The sequence below is a fragment of the Pteropus medius genome, unplaced genomic scaffold (assembly GCF_902729225.1).
Source record: "Pteropus medius unplaced genomic scaffold, Ma_sr-lr_union100, whole genome shotgun sequence".
In the NCBI taxonomy this organism is placed as follows: domain Eukaryota; kingdom Metazoa; phylum Chordata; class Mammalia; order Chiroptera; family Pteropodidae; genus Pteropus; species Pteropus medius.
This window is the reverse complement of record NW_024345601.1, coordinates 548,116-570,679: the sequence shown is the minus strand read 5'-3', so window position 1 is coordinate 570,679 and position 22,564 is coordinate 548,116. Positions and strand designations below refer to the sequence as shown.

General features: G+C 48.2%; 3 protein-coding genes across 9 annotated transcripts in view; 1 reads left to right on the top strand and 2 right to left on the bottom strand.

The window, feature by feature from the left end:
* Window positions 1-3,822, bottom strand: part of LOC120611839 (ubiquitin-like protein 3) — a 54,819-nt gene extending 50,997 nt beyond the window's left edge. The window contains exon 1 of one of the 5 annotated variants that reach the window (XM_039874347.1): window positions 3,803-3,822. Coding sequence is in view for 2 of the 5 variants with exons in the window: in XM_039874341.1 (XP_039730275.1) it covers window positions 3,628-3,707 (80 nt within the window). In the remaining 3 variants the exon portion in view is untranslated. Of the gene's footprint in view, window positions 1-3,627; window positions 3,767-3,802 lie in introns of those variants that run through there. The other 4 variants (XM_039874341.1, XM_039874342.1, XM_039874345.1 and 1 more) reach the window with 4 other exon arrangements.
* A 2,626-nt stretch (window positions 3,823-6,448) lies between these two features.
* FOXA2 (forkhead box A2) lies at window positions 6,449-10,446 on the bottom strand. Of its 2 annotated transcripts, XM_039874338.1 has the most exons (3): window positions 10,295-10,446; window positions 9,264-9,333; window positions 6,701-8,242 (listed from the first exon to the last, which is right to left on the bottom strand). In XM_039874338.1, exons 2-3 carry the CDS (start codon window positions 9,330-9,332, stop codon window positions 6,938-6,940), a joined length of 1,374 nt encoding a protein of 457 aa, XP_039730272.1. In that variant the 5' UTR covers window position 9,333; window positions 10,295-10,446; the 3' UTR covers window positions 6,701-6,937. The 2 variants fall into 2 exon arrangements, with proteins under 2 accessions (XP_039730271.1, XP_039730272.1); XM_039874337.1 differs by lacking the exon at window positions 10,295-10,446 and having other exon boundaries at window positions 6,449-8,242; window positions 9,264-9,402.
* On the top strand, window positions 9,739-12,538 carry LOC120611838 (uncharacterized). 2 transcript variants are annotated; one of them, XM_039874339.1, is made up of 2 exons: window positions 9,739-10,586; window positions 11,148-12,538. In XM_039874339.1, the coding sequence occupies exons 1-2, from the start codon at window positions 9,961-9,963 to the stop codon at window positions 11,209-11,211; spliced, it is 690 nt and encodes a 229-aa protein (XP_039730273.1). In that variant the 5' UTR covers window positions 9,739-9,960; the 3' UTR covers window positions 11,212-12,538. The 2 variants fall into 2 exon arrangements, with proteins under 2 accessions (XP_039730273.1, XP_039730274.1); XM_039874340.1 differs by having other exon boundaries at window positions 10,788-12,538.
* Window positions 12,539-22,564: the final 10,026 nt, after the last annotated feature.

The window sequence follows — 22,564 nt, the reverse complement described above, 5'->3', positions numbered from 1 at the left end:
TGTGTGTGTGTGTGTGTGTTTGAGAGAGAAAGAGAGAGAGAGAGAGAGAGAATGAGAATAGTGTAATGTGTATGTCAGTGCCTTCTAATGAAACCTGGAAGGGAGGGGGAGCATGAATGACAGTGACATTTGACCGGTCTATGTCTTGGCAATAAGCTCAGAGTTCTGAGGAACAGCCATTAATGTGAAAAATAAGCATAATGTTGTAAAGACGTACTTATAAAACAATCTTGTCCTCTCTACCTGTGCTTGAGAGGGATTTTGGTAGCAGCTGCTTCCACAAAGAATATATAAAGAATCTGGAATAAGCCCCGAGGGTGCAGGGGCTGAGGGGGAGGGGAGAATAGGAATCACCTCCAGTCTGGCAATAGGGACTACGGAGGAATGACAGCTTGTAAAATAAGCCTCCATCAGTCTCCCAGGAGACAGCCGGCCTCAACTTGGGTGTTCCCTGCTTGTTAGCCTCAATCATAATTGGTCTCTCCTCCCATCCCACGTTGTTGGTTTTCTGTGTGTGGCTTTTGGTGTGAGCGTGTTAGGTCATCAACAAATACAATGGTGGGAGGGGGTGAGGGGGGACACACATGATTGTTTTAAAGAATAAAGGAGAAAAAGGATAAGAGAGTGGGCAGGAAGGCTGTGAACAGAATAAGGGAGATGCCCCAGGATTTAGGCTTCCGAGGCAACCCCTGAAGCGCTCAGGGGTAGGGCACTCCCTAGGACCTTTGTCAAAAGAAGAAGACCTCCAGGAGCTGAGATCCTGCTGGGTGCCACTGGGGACATATATCAATTCCATGCAATTTTTGTTTGCTCATCTCTGGAGGTGATGTCCATATCCGATGCATCTCATCAAAAAGGATTTAAAAAAAAAAAATCCCAATCATTGTGTCGTGCCCTAGAAAGGATGAGTCTGAAGCCAAAGGCCTAAAGAGCAGCGGAAACTGGAGAGGCCGGCCAGGCACACAGGCAGGTACCAGTCAGCCTCTCTCCATTAATTTTAAAAACAGTTTATCTCACTGCCTCAAGATCTTTTTATCCATCCCCTACATCTTGTCTCCTTCTCTCAGAGGAAAGCCAGTCCTGGGGGTAGAGGCTGTAAGAAACTTGTGATTTGAAGTCTGCTGTGAAACTGGAAGGGGAGGTGTCTTTAAAGTCAAGTAGCGCTGTAGATTCTGCACATTATTTTCGCTCAAAAAGAGACATATAAGTTTCTGACGGCCTCAGATATTTATTTACTACAAAAAGAACATTTGGTGGGGGAAGGAAGCAGCAGAAGTGCAATTAAAACGAGTTGCAAACTTTTGGTAAGTCTTTTCTTGTGTTTTGTTTTTTTAATTTCAATCCTTGGCTGCCCTGGGTTACTGTGATGCTGGGGCAGGACTGATGCCCAGGGTGTCCCTGATCCAGCAAAGGCATTTAGGGTCCGAAATTGTGCTCTTCTTCTACAGCAGATTAGGGCTGGTGGCTCTAAGGTGTGTATAAGGAGGGGATGGGGGTGGGAGGTGAGTGTCTCATCTGTGCAGCAGGACTTGGTGGCAATAGCTGGCACCGACTGTTCTGCAATGCCAAGTCCATGGTGGATAGGGACTCAGAGAACGTTTCCTTTTCTATGGCCTCTTGAAAGCTGAAGGTTCACTATCAGAAAATGCCCCGCCGCTCTCCCTGGACAGTTCTGGTCTACACATTCCAGAAGATATTGTCTCGGCGACCCACCTCCCAGTCCCAAGCCAGGAAGACCTCCAGTCCCCTCCCCCACCCCTGCTTAGACCGATGCGCTGCCGCTGATCAAACCAGCTACCCCGAGGTACCTCCAGGTACCTCACGAGCAAACACCTCCCCGACTGCTGGATTAAGCCATACCTCTACTTCTCCCCTCCCCATCCCCGCATTAAAAGGCTTCCAAAGCACTGAGGAACGGTTTCTCTTTATAAAGCCAAAAGAAGGAGGGCGATAAAGATCAGGCATTTAAATTGACCATCTGGAAGATTATATCTCTTCAGCGAGGGGCTTTCTTTCAAAGCACTGAATTAAGGGCCACAGCTACTTTGCACCGGCTCTCAAAGGCCGGACACCTTTTCATTCGGCCTTGGAGTGGGCTGGGCTAGGTGACCTGGCGCCATCAAAGGCCCGAGGGAAGTTCGTGGGGGCGACACACGTCTAATGACAAGTAATTGACCTATTCGAGGCCGCGCATTACCAGCAGAACCGGGAAGCATTAATTATTTAAAAACGATTAGCCTGGCCGTGTGTCCTGCAGGCGTTTCATCTTGTTCAGGAAAGATAACCAGCTACGCGAGCTGGGGACCGGGCTTAGAGGGCGACGGGAGCGCTCCCTAGCCGGCCTCTGGGGCAATGGACAAAGGCGCAAAGACTTGGGCACCAGGGAAGGAGTGGAGGGGGCCCAGGGTCTCCACAGGGGGGTGGTGGAGGCGCCCACATAATTGACCTTGCCAATTATCGGATATGATTCTGCCCATTTGAGTTCCGGATCTTGGGACTCTGGCGCAGATAGGAAGAGCTTTCCAGTTGGAGTGGCGGGCAATTTCGATGGGCTGGGTACCTAGCGCGTCTCACTGCCTGGCGAAATAACAAGTAACAGAGCCGGCATAGACTTCTCATGAGGCCCAATACCCAACAGTTCAAAGGAAAACCCCAGGGGGGATGCAGATTTCAGGGGAGTGCCTGGTAGACCCCCGGGGAAAGACACTTTTCTGAAACCCGAGGGTCTCTCATAGTTTCAACTGGCAGCATCGGAACTAGTTTTCTGAGCCTGCTCCTTCCCCCAAAAATGAGGTCGGTTCTGCTCTAGCCTCCAAACTCACGCCCTCAGGCACCGCGGAGCGCCCCTGCAGGGCCGCGAGCGGGCAGAGTGGAGTGATAAATGGCCCTGATGCTGGTTTCTGCCTTTTCTCTCCCAGACCCGACTCTTAACCCCGATGCTCCCAAACGTGCCTGCAGCCAAGTGCACCTGTGCTTAAAGGCCACCAAACGCTTATTGTCGCCAGAACAAAAAGTTCACTCTCTTCTCGGAGAGGCACTGCCTCTCCGCTGATCTCGTGGGCCGCCTACCCCAGCTGCCGCCCGGGTCCAAGGGCTGCGGGGGAAATGCCTAGGCTGGACTCGAACCCGTGCGCACTGGGTAGGGCGTCGCCGCTCTCGGGCCTCTGCCTCTGCAACCAACTGCTACCCGCATGCCAGTTCCCGCTGACCTCCATCCCTGATTCTGAGACCAAAGGCGTCCCCCCATCCCACCTCCACACTGTCCTTGGGAAACGGACGGCCCTCGGATCGAATCCCCCAGCCCGGAGGGGCTGCAGGGGCCGCCAGTGGCTTTCTGAAGCTTCGGAGCCCCACCAAGTTGTGCTCAGAGCCCAGATTTATTGCGAGTTTGTAACTCTTCGACCCCTCATCCCCTCACACCGTACATTCTTAGAAATACCCCGCAAAAAAGGATACCTTCCAAACCCCCAAGTCTTCACTGATTTAGCTTCTCGCTCCCTCCTTCGCCACTCTAACCCCCGCCCCCCGGCCTCGGAGCCCTTGGAAGGGAAGGCGCGCGGACACGGGTGGGCCGCAGACGCCGCGGAGGGGCCCCGGGCGCGGCCCCTGAACGGGCGCGCTCCCTACCTGCGGTGTTCCGCTGGCAGGCGGCGAAGCGTCCAGCGCGCGGAGGGAGGCGGCCGACTGCTCCCAGCCCAGGCATCCATCCCCGCATTTATTTGAGCTCAAACCCAGCGACTGTTGACTTTAGCACACAAAGCAAAGATTTCACTGCCCGCTAGTTTAAAAATGAATATTTTACCTAGATATCGATCAGCGTTATAAAATTCAGTTAAGTACAATGGGATCCTGGAAAAAAAAAGAATTATAAAGGAGGGGGGAGGCAATATAATATCTGTGCAAATTTGCTGAAGTGTGACGTGGCATGGAAAGTTTACCCTCCTGGAATTCGGATCTAGAATTTTTTTTTTTCGGTTGTTTACTGACTTTGTTTATTCACAGATCACGGTTGCTTAAACTGGCGCGCGGACGGCGTGGGGAAAAGGAAGAAAAAAAAAATGAGAGAGAGGAAAAAAAAGAAACGCTGCACCCACAATACTTGAATGATAGGGTTGTGGGAAAGCGTATGGATCTGTTACAAGCTGGAGCCCGGCTGTGGGAGGGCCGGAGGGTGGGGGGTGTGTAAAAGACACAAGAAGCGCAGAAACCTCCGAAAGCGCCCACTCCCGACATCCTTTTTATGTATTCGGACAGAACTATATCTTATCGGCCCGGATCAGTGGAGGGGGGCGCGCTTAAGTAGTTTAAAACTACCCTCGCACAATAGGCATGCGATACGAAACATAGCAGGTTAGGGCAGCGCTTTCAGCCTCCATTGTCCCGCACTCGGCCCCCGGCCCTGCCTCTCGGCTTCTTCGCCACAGGAGCCTTTTATGTGGTAATGAAACACATTTCAGGCCGGGCTCACGACGTGTGTGTCCTTGCCAGGAGAGAGACAGCTCTGATAACTGGATGCGGCCTCCGGATTCCCCCATCCCCGCCCCAGTTTCTCTTCCTTGTGTTACTCGGGACAATGTAGTGAGTTAAAAAAGGATTTAGAGGTGGAGGGGGTGGCGGAGGCGAGGGCAAACACCCTCAAGCGCGTGGGAAGGCCAGGGCTTGAGGGGGCAGGGATCCCACGAGGTAGCAGAGGGCGCACGGAGAGACGGTCTCCAGGATTGGGGCTCAGCTGGAACACTCCAGGTTTGGATGGTCGAGAAAACCAAAGATTAGCCCCGATAACAGGAGCCTGGGCTTAGAAATTTAGGCAAAAATAGTGCTGGCCTCGGAGGCCTGCGGAAAGTTCTTACCCACCGCAAGCTAGCTGTGCGCAGGATGGCCCCAAGTTTGGGAGGCCCGCGACAACTCTGACTCCTGACTTCCCCTGGCCAGCTTTCAGGCCCTCAGGTGCCCCGTAGAAAGCCAAAGCCGGCCCCCTTTGCGTACCCTGGCCTGGCTGCACCTCCGGCGTTTCCACTGTGGTTGGCTGCCGATTTAGGGTGGCTAGGCCTTCTGTGGGGAGAGACAGCACGATTTTAAGAATTTATTCCGGGTTTCTTTATACGTTTGGATTTTCCTTTGAGGCTTACAAAATACCCCTCATTCCCTTGGCCCCCAATCCTGGCTTGCCAACCCAGCCAGGTTATCAGGACGCCGCTCAAGGGCGTCGGCGTTTGCTGGGGGCGGGGGGGTGGCGGGACGGGGAGGAGAAGCAAATCTGCAGACTCTGGGATCTCTCCACTGGCTACGGTTAATTGGCAAGCTGCGCAAGATACCCCCTTACCTCCACCGCACCCCAAATATACCTTATTTTTTAAAGGAGATTTAGAACATCACCCTGAGCAATCTTCTTCTAACCAATTCCAGGAGAAAGTCTTCTCTTTCTCCAGACCGGCTGTCCCAGGGATGGTCCTAGACACCTCAGTACTCCCGGGCCGCATCTAGGTTTTTCAGAGCACCTAAGTGAAGGAGGAGGCTGGGATAGGGTCACAGAGTCAGAGGCCTGAGGCTGTAAGACCCAAGCGGAATTCAAAGTCCACAGGAGGGTAAAGAGGTTCCACAGTCATTAATAAAAAGGCAAAAGTGCTGCACCAGGAATTTGCAAATTCAATCTGGGCTCCCTAACTGGAAGGGAGGCTAAAATGGGAAATATTGCAAAACATGTAAAATCCAGGCTTCTCCCCAGATAAGTCTACCCTAGGGATCAAGAGATGCCAAGGACATTGCACCTTCAAAAGGCCTGGGCGGAAAAATAAGATATGTGGTTTGCTTCCAGCTTGAAAGATAAACCTGCATCAAACCATGGAATGGTTGATCTGAGATCTCTATTTCACTGTGTGTAAAGACAAACTCAAAAAGTAACCATAAACAATATTGAGTTCTATTTAATGATGCACTTGCTCAAGTGTTAGGGGAGAAGTGTATTGATGACTGAAATTTACTTTGAAATGCCCTTAAAATATAAGATAAATTGACCATTGGAAATATATAGATGGACAGATATGCAATATAATAAGTACAGTGAAATGATAATTGTAGGGTCTGGGAAATGGGTACATGTGTGTTTTCTGTAAAACCTGTTCAATTTAAGTATGTCTGAAAATTTAAATAAAAAAAGCACACCCCACCACCCAAAAATAAAACCTGCAACTAGCCAGGATTTCCTTCCCTCCCTCCACTTTTAAATAATTTTCAGACTTGTCTATTTTTTAAGTCAGGCAAAGGAAAAAAAAATCTTGACAATTCAAGGAATAAAACCGGCAATAACACTTTAATATAGATTTGTGGAACTCTGGCCCTTGCAGCCAGAAAACATTTATAAGCCATAAATAAAGCACGCAGAAACCATAAATTAATCAGACCCAAGACCCGGATTTCACTGTGTCAAGAATGGGAATGCATTTTTTTCTTTTTCTTGGTCACTTACAACAGACCTTTACATCATTTTCCCTTCTTTTTTACAATAGTACAACTCTCTGGTTCTCTGTTAAAACTACATGGTTTTACACTGAGTCACAAAAGTTTGTGAAACTTTTTTTTTATATATAAAGTAAGACTTCCCTGCAACCACAGCAATGGAGAACAACAACAAAAAATCAGAATTCCCAGATGCTTCAAGAAGCAGGCGTCTACACAGTAGTGGAAACTGGGGGTTTTTTCTCTTTTTTACTGTTAATCTTTCCCACCCCCATTTCTCTCATATAGAATGATACATATCAGTGTGGCCCATTTGTTTGGGAGGGAAGAGCTATAAAGAATGAGGGGAAACTACTGTCGTGGGGATGGGGGTGTAATGGTTTTCTTCTCCCTTGTATCTCTCCAACACCCTTACTTCAAAGTCTCCACCTCACTTCCTCTGTCTTTTGTCCTTGTCTGGACTAGCCGGGTTGCAGCCATCTTAAGAGGAGTTCATAATGGGCCGGGAGTATACCCCCTGGTAGTAGGAGCCGTCCGCGGCCAGGGGCGAGGCGTCCAGGCCTGCTTTGTTCGTGATCGGGCCCATGGCCAGGCTTCCCGGCATGGGGGAACCGTAGCCAGGATAGTGCATCACCTGTTCGTAGGCCTTGAGGTCCATTTTGTGAGGCTGGTGGTGGTGGTGGCTGTGGTGGTGCTGCTGCTCCGAGGACATAAGGTTGTTGATGGAAAAGGGGTGGTTGAAGGCGTAGTGGTGCTCCGGCTTAAGGTGGGCCTCGGGCGGCAGGCCTGGGTGATGGGGGGGGCCCAGTAGGTGGGCCGCGGCCTGTTGCTGCTGCCCGGGTGAGGGTGCCGGCTCCGGGGGGCTTAGGGCTGCGGCTGGCGTCCCTTTCAGCTCCCCAAGGCCCCCTCGCTTGTGCTCCTGGCACGGAGAGGCGTTCGAATGGGGTGACTCAGTACCCGCCGTTGTCTCAGAGGCCGGCCCAGAGGCCTCCCCGAGCTGACCCTGCGAGGCCTGAGCCCCAGCAATCGCCTTCTTTCCACTGCCCGTGGCGCCCGCGGTTTCTTTCAGGGCCAGCTGCTTCTCGCACTTGAAGCGCTTCTGGCGGCGCAAATAGCAGCCGTTCTCGAACATGTTGCCCGAGTCGGGGTGCAGGGTCCAGAAGGAGCCCTTGCCGGGCTTATCAGGCGAGCGGGGCACCTTGAGGAAACAGTCATTGAAGGAGAGCGAGTGGCGGATAGAGTTCTGCCAGCGCTGCTGGTTCTGCCGATAGAAGGGGAAGAGGTCCATGATCCACTGGTAGATCTCGCTCAGCGTTAGCATCTTGTTGGGGCTCTGCTGTATGGCCATGGTGATGAGTGAGATGTATGAATACGGCGGCTTGGCGTGCGTGTAGCTGCGCCGGTACGTCTTGGGGTCGCGCGCGCGGCTCAGGCCCGCCTGCCCGTACATGGGACTCATAGAGTTCATGTTGGCATAGGAGGCCAAGCCGCCCATGGCCCCGGCCGCTTGACCCCCGAGGGGGCTCAGGCTCGGACTCAGGTGCGGCCCCATGCCTGCCACGCCGGCCGCCCCGGCCGAGCCTCCCATGCTCGCCATGGCGCCCGCCCCGGGGGACATGCCGGCCAGAGACGGGCTCATGCCCGCGCCCACATACGATGACATATTCATGGAGCCGGCGCCCATATTACCCGAGCCGCTGCCCATGGCGGCCGCCGACATGCTCATGTACGTGTTCATGCCGTTCATCCCCAGGCCGGCGTTCATGTTGCTCACCGAGGAGTAGCCCTGCGGACAGAGCCCGGGGACGGAGGCGCACAGAGTTAGCACAGCGGTTTGAATGCGCTCTGATTTCCCAGCCACCCAGCCACCCAGCCACCCAGCCACCCAGGCCCCTGTCTCCGGGAAGGCCTTTCCTCGCCCGGCCCTCCGCCCCCGACACCGGGACCATTTCACCCAGAGTGCGCCGTGATCGCCCTTGAAGAGGTGACGAGCTGGCTACTGCTCTGTGCGTGTGACTGGTTCCTAGCCCTTCTGTGGCTGGCTCTGATTCTAAAACAAGGGTCCCCTGGAGCACCCTCAAGCCAGGCACCCTAAATGCACCTGTACACCTCAGAGTCGACCCAACTCTCCGGCCAGTATACCGAGTCGGCGCTGCGGCCCCAGACGCCACCTCGATCTTAGCGAGCAACTTGTGGGACCCGCTAGGGAGCCCCGGGAGGCCTCAAGAGAAGACTGTCTCAGGGTCTTCTCTGTTCAGTTTTCCTTCCGGGACCCCAGCCTTGGCCCCAGGAAAACCGAAACTCCGTGCCTGCTCCGAGTCCGTGGCCAGCCGGAGACACTGAATGGAGGCGTAGGGAGGGGACCGCGAACTGAACTACACGCGGCTGGGTTTTGCAGCCACAAACTTTCTCTTTGTCCCCTAGTCTTTGACTCTTTGCCTCTACCTCAGCCCCCAGCTCCTGCCCACCTTTTCCTCTCCAGCTCCCCACCCCCTCGCCGCCGACCTCCCACCCCTCCCCAGCCGCGCGCTGCCAAACATAACTCTGTTAGGATAGTGCGTGGCTCGGCCACGAAGAGGATTTGGAGGCGCCGCAAGTCAATATTTGATCACAAAGTTAATATTATCTCAAGGCTAACAGTGTGTCGTATAAAAAAGAGACCCATTTGAGTCCAAGGAGGGTGAAAAAGGCGGCTGCCCAGAGCGGCTGGGGGTTGGGGGCGGGTGCCGGCAAGGAAACCAGTCCCGATGTTGGGAAAAGAGTGGACGCCGCCACCCAACATCCCCCCGGAAAAGGCGAGTGCCTACCTCTGGCTCGGCATAGTAGCTGCTCCAGTCAGACGGCTCGTGCCCTTCCATCTTCACCGCTCCCAGCATACTGGAAGCCGAGTGCATGGCAGTTTAAAATTTAACAGCCACAACAAACGACCAGCAATCACCCCCCACCCCACCCCCAAAAAAAAAAAAAGTCAACTACAACTGTCTTCTCCTCTTCTCTCTGCCTGCCTGCCTCTCTCTCTCTCTCTCTCTCTCTCTCTCTCCCCGCTTCACTCCCTCTCCCTAGGCTGGCCGGAGGCGGTAGTTGGAAGTGGGCGGAAGGGGTGAGTCGCGGGAGGAGGGGACCAAGGATGGGGGGGTGGCCCAGACCGGAGTCCAGGTGCCCCCAGCGCCTGTGGCCCGCTGCCGCCGCGCTCACGGGCTGCCGGGTGGAGGCCGAGGTTGGCAGTGCTGAGCTGCTGGGAGACCGCGGGAGGCGCGCGGCGCGGGGGTGGGTGGGGGAGGGGGTGGAGAGAAGGAGGAGGAAGAGGAGGAGGTGTGGACCGCGGAGCAGACAAGTGCCGCAGTGACGTGGGCGGCCGGTGATATAGCGCGGCGTGCGGGCGCGGGCCTCCAATCCCCAAACCCCGGGCAGCCCATTTGAATAATCAGCTCACACCTAGGTGAGAGGAAGCAGCGGCGGGCGCCCCGCACCTGCCCTTCGGCTCCTGCTGCCCGCCGCGCCCGCATGCGGTGCAGGGATCCGCAATCCCAGCGAGTGGGTGCGCAGGCTACCCGGTACGCCCCTCTTTCCTTCAGTGTCCACAGGGAGCACCCATGGAAAGAGGGCCCTGGGAGGAAGCCACCCCAGGAGCAGCCCAGGGCTCTGAACCCCTTCCTGTCCCGTAGCGCCGGGCGCCTGGTGCGCCTGTCCGAGGGCGCGTTCCCTCTGCAGAGCCTTATAAAAGCCTCAATTATTTATCCCGACTTCTTCACTCTCAGTGCTCAACCCTGTCAAAACAACGACAGTGACAGAGCCAATTTGCAAAGCTCTGTCGTATTTAGAAAAATTATGTACACACCTTTAACTCGCCCGCTGCTGCTCCTGAGAGGCCCCTCCCTGTTACAGTTAAGACACGGAGCGGCTCCAGAAAGCGCGGGGCACGCCTGGTCCGGCCGCCTTGGCTTTTTGCTATCTCGGAGCCTGGCCTCCTGCTACCCACAGCGGGGCGACCGGCGGGGAGGAGCGCTGTCCCGGCGCCAGGCTCAGGGCTTACGCGGCCCCGCCAGCTGCAACCGACGATTGAGAGACTGCAATTTGTCTCTGACATTCAGGACGGCGTGTTTCAAGGTTACTTTTCAGTCACGACCGAGGTGCCCACAGCATTTCGTAACTAAAACAAACAGGGCAGGAGGTGGGGGGAGGGTGAGGCGGGAGGAGAGAGGAATAAAGGAATCAATATCGGGCACATGAAATCACTTCAGGAGGGTCTCTTCTCTGCTTCCCTGAGGGGGCTGTTTTCATAAGAATTAGAAACTTCAGCAACCATATGCTTCTTTTTATTTTTGTTCCAGCTTCTGGGTTCAAATTATCTGTCCTGAGCCAGCCCTAAGACCCCAGTGAGCCTAGATTGAGGGGCCGCGGATTGTATTATAGCTGTTTGGATGTGGACACCCTCTCTAGGTTCTAAAAACCCAGCTCGGCTATGAGGATCCAGACTTGCTGCCTACATTTAAGAGATCGAGAAAAACTAGGAAATCGTGGGCACCTGTCCCACCTCTCCAGAGTTGTGCGTAATGGTGGCCGAAGACAGGCGAGGTGTCAGGCAGGGAGTTGGGCGTTGGGAACAGAAGTACTGGGTGTGGTTCAGGCTAGAAGAAAAGCCAAGAAGAGCAGTGGATGCAGGGGACTCCCACCTCTTATTTCTACCTCAGGTCTCTCGGGCCCTGCATCGCTTTGAACCAAAGATGCAGCTGCTGGCATTGCCCTCTGCGCTGAAATGGTTCGACCAATTCATACTGAGAGTGTTCATGAACCCGCTAAGCGAGTGCCAAGGCAGGATCCCCAAAGCCAAGATCTGCGATGCCCCAAGACCTGTGTACCACCGAGGGCTCCCAAGAGGGGCAAACCGACCCCGTGCATCCGGGAAGCGTGTCGTGGGGAGTGTGCACAGGGGAGCCAGATGGACCAGATCATCAGCATCTATCGCAAGGTCCCGAAGGCTTGGGAAAGAGGGGTGAACACTGGCGCTCAAGAGTGGAGTTGCCTGTTTTCAAAGCTTTCTGTGCAAGCCTAGGACAGAAAGGCACACACGTCTGCCGCCGCCGCCGCCGCCGCCGCCACCACCACCAAAGCCCTTTCTCCTCCCCACGGGGTGTTTCTTATATTCAGTAGAAAAGAGATGCCAAACAAATAGACAAACTGGACGAAAAAACGACAGACAGCTTCCTGGTGTGTATGGAATGAAAACTCAAAAGAATATTCTGGCTTGTGAATGTGTGTATGTGAATGTCCACTCCCTCTTCCCTTTTAGCTCCTGGTCGAAATATGGTTCTAGAAATTATTCCTTGAGCTGGAGGAAGGGACACTACCTTCCTAAGGAGCGGACCTTGCAAGTTCCCCTATTCTCGGTAGCCAGCATCTGCCGGCACCCGGGAGCACTAATCTGCAGCTTCCGAAGTGACCGGGCGCCCCCTGTCGGCCACGCGGCCCCGGGGACCGACTCGAGCCCTCTTTTACCCCTGCGTTCTTCACGCCGCAACCCAGGAGATCCCGCACCTTCTCTCCGCCTCTCCGAGACTCTCTGAAAACGCCTACGAGTGGTTGGAATTTCTTTGGAGTCCCCCGAAGTTCTCCATAAACTCAAACCGACCTCCCCTCCCGCCACTGGAGGCACCTAGGACTCGGGTAGGGTTGGGCTACGTGCGACACAGCCAGGAGTCCTGGACTCTGGAGAGTAGGGGGAAACCCGGGACCAGGGGCTGTGAAGGGAGCAGGGACGTTCACCCAGCTTGAGGTTCGCTTTCCTTCCCCAGCGGGGACGTCTTCGGAGGCGCTACCTCCCCTACACACTCCCGGTCCTACCCGGCGGCTTTGGTTTCTAAAGGTTTATTCAGAGCGTCTGGCAAGACAGCCTCAGGCTGGAATGCTGTAAATTGCTCCGGGAACTTCTCTCCAGGAAAAAGTTCGCGCATAACTCGGGCTGAAAACAGATATTTCCCCTAATTCCCCTTTACTTTAAACCCACCTAGTACTAAGATGCACAAAGCTTTCCTTGGCCCATGCCCTCCTCTTCCTTTTCGTTAGGTGCTACCTCTGTTCCATATAAAGCCGTCTTATAATCGACAACTGAGCTTGGGGTTAGCACGTTGTTTTTATTCTGGATGCTACCCCAGTGAATATGATTTGGGCTCAAACCTGGGCCTCCTTTACTCTTCCTGGGAAGAAGATGCTAAGATCTCGCATCCCCTAGCAAAACTTCCTCCCAGAGCCCTCTGTCATCTGAAACTAGTCTGGGGAAAGCGACATTGATAAACAGAACTCAACTTCACTAAGCGATAACCCGTCAAATACCAAAAGTAGGAGAAGCCTCATTCTGCTGATCAATTCCTGTAGCCCTTCAGAGAATATATATCCAGGACAAGGTTTGCTTTAAGGCATAATCGGGCAGGTCTAAGGTGAAATTAAGATAGAGGAGACAGGTGATTTGGCAAAATCCTGTGAAAATATGCATTTCGCTTTCAAATATGCGTTTAGGTTGGCAGAAATCAAAGGCCCACACCTCCCTATTCACAACTTGTAATTTGCAGGGTGCATCCCAAGTCTTAATAAAGAAAAGGCATATAGCTGTGTCAACATTTCACTTTCTCTGTGTGGGTTGTTATTTCTGAGATTCCATTTGAAAAATCAGACTATTAAAAGTAGTCTATTTGGCACTCAGCATACCTTCAGATACTCTTTTGCTGGCCAAAACACAAGTTGTTTATGGAGAGCACAATTGAAAAGGTAAGCTAAGAGTATATTCTCAAAAGAGATTTATGGGAAAGACTGCGGGAAAGATTCAGCATGTTGCATTCTTCTGCAAAAACTCCGGGAAGTGCTGACAAGAGTGGGGGGGTAGGGGTTGGGGGGGAACAAGACACAATATTGTAAGTTTAATACACGGTGCACTTGCATACAATCTACCTCTCCTGGTCAAGATTCACAGAAAAAAGATGGGAAATGAGTAATAATAAATAATGATAAAGTAAAATAAATACAATGTTAATAACCCCAATTGTGTTTGGGTGGTAGAATTATATCTTCAATCTACATTTTTTTCCTGCAGTATAGTGGTATCATTTTGTATCATTATTATTTTATTATTACACTTTTTATTATTTTATGGTGAAATATGTAATAAGAATATTAGATCCAGTGTCATAGAAACTTTAGCAAAATAACTTGTACAGATATTCAATCAGTTCTCACACTTAAAGGAGATCAGTGAAGCCATCATTCCACAGACGGAGGGTTTGACTTCTGAAAAACAAATTAGCTTTTTTTTCTTACCTGTGTTGGAAGGTGGACTGTACTCTTTCTTGAGTTGAGGGACGACAGGAAGTGATATTCAGACCAACCACAGATGGTGATTTCCTAACACCTAACATGGTACAGGAGAAAAAGAGAGACTCTGTCCTCAGGATACTGTTAGGAATAATTTGGCACTCAGATCTTTCTCCATGCACATAGAATTGGAGAGCTATTTGGAAGGCTGAGTGTAGTTATGGATTGTTCATCTTTTATGGGCTTTCTCATGGTTGAGTTGACTCCACTCCCATCGGTGTGGGTCTGTGGGGAGGCCAGTTCTCTGCCCACTCAGGTCCAAGTTTTGACAGATATTTCTGGTATATACTTGGCATCCTGTCTGCCATTCTTGAGTTTTTAAGCACATTTCTGGTATGTGGGACTATTATAGCAGGCAATTAAAGTAATTGAAAGAGATAAAAATAAAGAAACAGCAACTTTTAGTAGCAATAATAACATGTCAATGGGAGTGAGAATAAACTGCCCTTTGAGGGATGCCTAAATTAGATTCATCTGCATTTGTGGCCCTTCGAGCTATTTCATACATTTGGATATTATTCTTGGAGGAAATTCCTGCAGAAAAGGCAAGCAGTAAACCTCATCAAGAACAGGAGTGGTGGAGAGTCAGTCACAGACCTGGAGAATCAGCCCCTTAGCATTCCTTCTTAAGAACTCTTTGCCTTACACAGAGAGGTAATTCAGAAGTGGCCCCAATAGATCTATGAGTTACTGATTACTTACTTGGATAAACAAACACACTTCCAATAAGTATGAAAGGATGAAGCATCTGACAGATGTGGAGATCAGAGTTTAGCCAGGCTTGGATTTTAGTCTCATGCTTACGAAGCAGTTGTTCTGCTTCTTGTTTCCATCTCAAAGTGATATGGGTTGGGGGGCTCTGTGTAAACATAAAAGAATAACATACAACTTGCTCTAATATCAAACAGTGACAATGAAGACAAGTTTATATATTTTTGGTCCATTAATCAACTATTTTAATGAGTACTTACTATATTCCAGATGGTAGAGATACGGCCCTGAAAAAGGTAGGCAAAGCCATGTGCTTAGAAAGATTATTTTCTTCTACTTCCTCCCTTCTTCTGTGAGAGCTTCCAGCAGAATTTGTTTTCCCTATGTTTTCAAGTCTCCTTTCAGCCATGATCCAGGAATTTACAAGTGCTAAAATCCCATTCCAAAATGAATCCACATTTCACCCTTCAGAAATAGTGTATCTGCTGGGAGGGTACACTAAGAGTTCTGCCTGTGTTGACCCAGAATTGATAGGAAAACCAACGTCTCAGTCCTTTAAAGCAGTCAGCATGACATCAGCAGAATACGTCTGACCAGAGTGCAGCCACACAGGAGCACTGTGGTAGACCAATCCTGTCCCACATTTATAATCTCTCTAGAGTATTGGTTTTCCATCAAACAGGTACTGGGGGATTCTAGCTTTGAAAAGACAGAGGAGGGTGGCAGGAAAGTGCTCCTACTAGCAGTGGGTCCTGGCTTTAGAACCCTGGCCTGTGTGTGTGAGAACACGGAGATTGGCACATAGGGAGTGCTCAGCCTTCAGGTGTCTGTAAGGTATGTGTCCGTATTCTCTCTGTCAATTTTACTTCCAAAGTAATTCCAGAAGAAGGATCATGAAGCATCCTGAAAAGGAGGGAACTTCATTTTACAGGGAGGGGTAAGTTATTACAGAAATAGTGACCAACTGGGACTGGGGTAGTTAACCAGGCCTGGGACCATCCCTCAAATCTTTATGTGCATAGGAAACCCCTGGGGATCTTGTTAAAATGCAGATTCAGATTCTGCAGATCTTGGGGAAGTGCTTGGGAGTTTGCATTCTAACAAGCTTTCAGGTGATGTTGCTGCTGCCGGTTTCTGACTACAGGCCTTAAAGGCCTTATTCTCTCACTCATCTTTCAGTCTGTCCCAAGCTGGATGTTGAGATGTGATTTGATAAAATGAGCAGTGCTAAGTCCATCTTCACCGTCTGTCAGTTTTCCCCTCCCACTCTTCTCTAGCCACATTGGCCTTCCTCACCACCAGGATTCACCTTCCCAGCGCACAGGACTAAGAACTCTGAAGCCTGAAATAAACACACTCCAAGCAGAGCCCCCTATCACACATTGTTAGCTCCCCCAACACACCTTCCGCACCTTCTTTCGTGGGCCAAGTTTTCCGGAAAGAGGAATCTCCCTAATTGACTGGGGAAGAGAAGGGGTATGCAGCAATTATCAGTTCGCAACATGGGAACTGTCATTTTTCAAGCTTGGAAAAACAGCCTAAGCAAAGTTTCAGCCGCAATCACACTGCACCAGCTAAGACCTACCGAGGTCCCTTAACTCGTTCTCCTTAAGGAAGAGGCCCCAGGGATCCCAGGTTTATCCTGCCTTGATTCAAATCAAGGCACTGAGCCTGCCCTGATCCTGTCCCAAACATTCCCCAGCCTGTAGATCCCAATATGCATTTTAAAGAAGTAAAAGAGTAAGATCAAAAGGAAGAGGAAGTGATGAGAAGATTCCTGTTTTTTGAGTTTCCAGTGGGGTTTGCATGTCCTCCTCCTGGAAAGGACCTAGGCCTCTTGTGACAGCAACTGGGAATGGGGATTTTCTTCCACAGAATTTAACCTGATGCTGAACTGGCACTGCCTGCATGAGAAACAGAACATGACCTGGAGTACTGAAAACTGAACCCACAGACAACACCCAAATTAACCTCCCTGTTAAGAAACACAGTTTCCCTTGCTTTGTCACCCAATTAACTTCTAACATACATATTAAGAAATATTTAGGAATTAAAATCTGAGTCTCAACAGTGAGCAGAATTTGAAAAATCAGGATGTTTCCTTAATGTTTATTCTATTTGCAATATGCACTCATAATTAGTGCTAAGACCATCTTTCCCGTAGTGGGAATTTAAATAAGGCATTCATTCTGAAAGGGGCTTCTTCCTTCTAGGTAAGAACTGCTAAAAGGGAGGGAAAGTTTTTTTCTGTAGGCAAATCCTTCTTATTTCTACCATATTAATAAAAGCACATGAAGGATTAATGTAAACACACTAAGAATTTCAGACCAAGTACTTAATCTATGTTTGATGTTAAAGCAGTGTGAACTGTGGGTAAGAAAGCTGGTGAGAAGATTGTGTTAAGCTGCTTTGAGATCCCTGGATGGAATGGATATAAAGTATAACTTTATTTTGCAGTTCTTCCTTTGGCACCCAGCTATTAAATCTCCCTATATGTTGCCTCTGTCAGACTAAAGGATTGAAATAGATAGCTGACTTTGAATGTATTGTTCACAATGAAAAATTATAAGTGCTGCATAATATTCTCCAGAGTAGTCTACATAATAGGTCTATAGCTTTCAAAATCCTGAGTTTAGCTCTTCCTTTTAAGAGTGAAACCTGGTAAATTCATTCCTCTAAGTCTTCAAAATAAAGTGCTAACTAAATGCTAATGAAGAGGAACATCTGGTCCTGGTGAGAGTTCTGCATCTTAGACCTGAGATTCACTCCCCAATCCTTAGAGTTACATAGAAACTGGAAAGGGAAGATTTATCCATATTTCCCTGTTTCTTTCATTCTTTTCTCCCTTTTAACGTGTTGGATTTAGAAATACAGAAGTTTTTCTTTATGTTCACTTTTCAAGTTCTGTGTACCCCAAGTGACGTGGATCTTGGAGAACGAAGAGATCCTGTGGAAGGGGCTAATATCTGCCTCAGGCTAGATGTTTCAAGCAAGCCTTTCCCATGTGGGTTGCCCTGGGAATAGGAGTGAGAGATGTCTCAGGTCACCCAGCTCTTCAATCCCAGCCCAGGCTCTCTGACCCAAATCTTGACCTATTTCCACCTTATAATGTTTTCTTCCTTCTGAATAAACATTCCTTTAGTAAGATGGAGAAGATATCAGAAGGATGGGAGAAACGAAAATGCTCTCAGATAGTTTTCAGCTATTGTAATGTGTGCACACGCACATGCATATAGTTGTTCTACAATATGCCTAAGATCATAATTCAAGAAGAATATGATTACATAAACAATAACCCAATTTTATTGTATGATATTGTACAGTCATTATAAAGAATGATATAAATATCTATGAAATCATATGGAAATTATATCTGTTTTATGATGAAGGGTTAAATAGTTGCAAATATGGGTAATTTGATTTAATTTTTATAAAAACGAACTTTGACTGTTTATCTATGCATAGAAAAAATTTGAAGGTCACATACAAAACTGTTCCCAATGACATCCCCAGAAGCTGGGACTGGGAGCTGTTGGGAGAAGACTTTCACTTTCTACTTTATATATTCTTCATTTATTACAATTGTATCTAATGTTTTGTCATTAAATAATATTAAATAAACAAACATTGAAACGCATGGTCTTTGCTACTGGATAGCTCACAGGCTGCACATAAATATTTCTGGCCCTTATTAATCAAAACATACACTTTTCTGCATCTTGTTTTAGATAAAATGAGCAAGTTCACTCCAGGAGCATAGATCATATTTGCAAGAAGAGAATCAATTGGGAACACCCACAGGCCAGAAGTTAGGTAGGAAAAAGAAACCACTAAGTTTTAATAAATCTGACCTAATTTTAAAAATAAAAAAGTGAATGCCACAGTGCAGACTTAAAGAACTAGCTAGTACTTAAATTGCTGTGGGTCTTAATTGCTTATGGTCCTCAGGAAGTGAATGGATTGAAATGCAGCCTCTCTGTGGTTGAGCTTAATTAATATTTATGACTGCAGAAGAAAATTAAATAAGGCAAACGGTGTAATTTTAAACAGCTTGTGGTCATGGTTAGCAGGACTCACAACAAATTCAGAAGTGAGAAGTGAAAGTGCTGTGGGGATGATGTGGTTTCAATTTTTTTCATTTCCCCATTCATTTTTATGCTGCATGAGACCTCCATCACTGACATCTTGGAATGCTACAGTGACTGATTGTTTCACTTATCTTTTTTTGCACTATTCTCTTTGTCTTTGCAACTGTCTAAAGGAAGATATTCTTTTTTTTCTTTTCTTTTTTCTTTTTTTTTTTTTTTTTGAGGGGGAATGGTTTATTCCCAAAGATGTTAGTTCTGGAACCACCTATAATTGTTCTGTTGGGCATTTCTAGGGTGTGTATCTGCCATTTACTGATTCTTTTCACGCTTTGATGTTTTGAATGTCTCCATCTTGTGAGCTGGGAATTGATAAGATAGCATTAATTCCTGTAATGGAGAACCCAGACCATTTGGTTCAACTTCTACATGCAAATAGATGTTTATTGAATGAATAGCTGGCTAGATGGCTGGCTAGATGGCTGCTAGATAGATGAGTAGATGGAAAAATAGAGTATAAATGTTATGTGACTGATTTTTAAACTCATAGTTTACCTGTGAGGACTGGTTTGGGAGGGACAAATCAGATTACGACAAATCCTAGGTGAATGCTTTTTAAACTTCAACTGATGGCTCATTAATATATTGTGGCATCAGTTTACTTCATTGAAATTATCATTAAATAAAGGAAAGGAATAGAATAAAATAAGTGTATGTCACATAGTAAAGCTATGAGTAGTGTTGAAAAACCTTTGTTTCCATTATAAACGTGTGTGTTATCTGAATCAGGAGGTGAATATACATTTCTTACTGTGGATTCTCATCTAAAAAGCCTGAAACACAGGGTACACTGTGGGGTGAGGACTCGTTAGCACCCTCTGCAACATAGCTTCAGATTTCTCAGCTACTACATGGGATAATAGCAGGGAGACACCTTCACGGACTAGGTGAAAACAAAATGGATTAAGGCACATAATAATGGCTTAGTCTGGCATCTGGCATATTGAGAATAGCTGATCGATGTTGCTTTTCCTCTCTTGCATCCTGAGCAGTTTTCAGCATTACACTGAAGAAAGATCTTAATGCTTACACAGAGAGATGCATTATAGTCCTATATTTTACAATATGTCCTCTCAACTCTAACCAAAAAGAACCCACTTGAAAGATAAATAACTTGCTCAAAATGACACTACATATTAGAAAAGATCATTCTCATCTCTGAGTGATATAAGAGTTGTGCTGATCTCTAGGCCAACAACTGTTCCATGATTAGCAACTGTGTTCTACCCACTTGTGACTCTTCTTAGCCAAGAGCTAGACCTTGGCTTCAACTCCATGGCTTTGAATGCTAAATTCAGCATTTAATTTTGTGCTGACAATAACCCCCAACCTTTTCCTGCTTCTAATTCTTTCTGAGCCCTTTACTACATGCTAAAACTATCCCTCTTTTTCCTGTCCTCTTCCTGAAGTCATTTGTTCCAGAAAGCCTCAGCTTCCAAGTATTTTTGCAACTCCCCTCTTTACCTTTCCCAGCAATATGTTGCTCACCATTCCTCTTTCTGATTGTCTTCTGTTCTCTTAACAGCCCTTTACTCCACGCATAAAGCCATCTTCCACCCAAATGATGTTCTCCAGTTGATCCGAATCTGGCAGAAGCCTCCTTCGTTCATCTTCACAGAAGGACCGTAGGCTGCCAGAGCCAGCCTGCCACCGTTCTTCCATTGGCTACTTCAGATCGGCTTGGGGGAACTGCTCTGGGGTGGAACATTTCCCAAGTTTCAATCATTAGATAAACGAACAAACAAAAACCCTAGATTTCTGCCTGGATTTATTTTAGGTAACTTGAAGGTCTCATACTCTTAGGCTGACTAACGTAGCCACCTGTTCCATAAAAGAATAGAAACCTTGCTGTTAGTTATACAAAATTCTTTTCCCATGGGACCTGGTTAGTTGGTGAGAAGGGAGGTCCTCATGATCAGCAGCTGCTTTGCTCATTGCTTGGAAAAACAGAAGTCAGGCTGGTAAAAGACAACAGAATCAGAAAGCAAGGCAGGAGCATCTCAGGGTGGTTGGAGAGGAGTATGCACTTCTTAAATTTCTAATAGCATTGCTCAGTGATATTCTTTTCCTTCAATGCTATTTTAGCACATATATCCATATCATATTTTAATTTGCTTTTGGGATCTTCCCATGTTGACACATATAGAATGACATTATTTTTCATTGATGTGTAACATGAATATTCCATTTTTCTTTTGCCAATCGACTGTTGTCAGTGTCTCAGGTGACTTCTCCAGAGGCAGAGCCTTAAAGGGGGGCAGGAATGTCATGTGCCTATAATTTATTAAGGTAATAGTCTTAAGAGAAGTCAGTAAGGGGGTGAGGGAAGGTGGAGGATTCAAGCAAGACACATCTCAGGCAAAGCCCTGCAGAGAAGAACTGCAGCTTGATCCCACAGGAGACTCTGGTTTAAGTGAGGTCTCACTCTTGTGCCTTCCTTGTTTTGGGTCATACATTCCCAGGCACTTGGAACTCTTTGTGGGAGAAAACCAAGTGGCCTCCGGAGTCCAAGGGCAGGCTCTGATAGAGCAGTGGATGCAAAAGCTTACTGAAAGCCCCACACCAAATGGCAAAAATGGAACAGAGGGAAGATGGGTGGTGTACCAACATTATATGTTACAGGAGGATTGCAAATTTTCCTATTATAAAGAGTACTGCAATGAATATTTGTGTGCATGTCTGTGTACGGATATTACTGTGTTTCTTGAGTGCATGGAAGTTCTGGCAAGATCCACACCATACCCTGTAATGGTTACCTCCAGGGAGGAAAGGAGGCACACTGAGGCGAGGGGTGTAAAAGAAACTTTGCCCTTATCTGTAATGTTCTAATTTTCTTTAAAGAGAATGTACCCACATGTTGGTTGTGCATTTAAGTGTCATGCTAAAACATTTCCAAGAGCATCAACCAATTCAAATACTGGTGGTTCTAGTCAAGAAGCAAGTCTAGCTGCTTCTGCTCGGAGCTTCTTCCTTTGGCCTGCAACCAGTACTAGCAGTGATAGGACATGATTCTACCTTGCTTACTGCTTCAAGAATTTAGAATTCTGTGATCCTCAAGCTCCTGATGTGGCTCTCATTCTTTTCAATTTCTGCAACAGTTACGACAGAGGGTGTAAATTAATCCTGGTCTTAGCTCTCATTTAAAGGCACAGTTATTCATGTTCTTGGAGTAGCTCAGCCAATATGCATTTGACAAATATTTATTGAATTCCAAGTATGCCCATTGGGTTTGCTGTAGGTACCTTCAAGGAGTTGGGAGCTGACCAGAAATAAACACAATGCATTGTGATACTATGCGGCAAGTAATACACCCTCAAGATAGCAGTGATACGATCTTCCTTGAATAGAAAGATACAGTGCCTCTTGCCCTAGAGGCTATTGACAAGTCAAACCCTGGAAGAAGAGGAAGTGTTTGTAAGGCTCAAAGGGACCAAAGCCTCCTCTGGTGGAGGGAAATGCCAGTGCAAGGGAATGAATGAGCATGTCCAACATTGTGGGTGTATCCAAACTGTGTGGTCTGACCGAACAGCAGGGGCCTGACTCAGCAGCATGGCTGGAGAAAGAACATCCAGGAGAGGCAGCCCGCTGCTGGAAGAAGGGAGAGTTGCCAGAGGATCTGTAGGCTAAGGAGTTTGGCCTTTTTTTCTTGAGGATGGGGAGCCACCAAAGGTTTGTTTTCCTGGCAGTGTGGAGGGAAGTAAGGTTGGACTCAAGATCACCACTCAGCTGCACCTTATCGAGGAAGGGCTTCTTGGCTGGTTGCTGATAGTGCCATCCACAGGTCGCTCAAATCTGTCAGCCTCTTCGGAGTCAACTTGGCTCTAGAGTCACAGCAATTCTTGGGTAGCCAACATCTAATATCAATGCATGAGAGTATACAAAGGCCCAGC

Bases quoted from the DNA above. Each gene is read 5' to 3' on its own strand.
- FOXA2 (XM_039874337.1), bottom strand. From the start codon at position 9,350: ATGCACTCGGCTTCCAGTATGCTGGGAGCGGTGAAGATGGAAGGGCAC. The intron at 8,243-9,263 runs GTAGGCACTCGC...CTCTGTCCGCAG, and splicing joins GCTACTATGCCGAGCCAGAG to GGCTACTCCTCGGTGAGCAA.
- LOC120611838 (XM_039874339.1), top strand. From the start codon at position 9,961: ATGCGGTGCAGGGATCCGCAATCCCAGCGAGTGGGTGCGCAGGCTACC. The intron at 10,587-11,147 runs GTGCCCACAGCA...TTTCTACCTCAG, and splicing joins ACTTTTCAGTCACGACCGAG to GTCTCTCGGGCCCTGCATCG.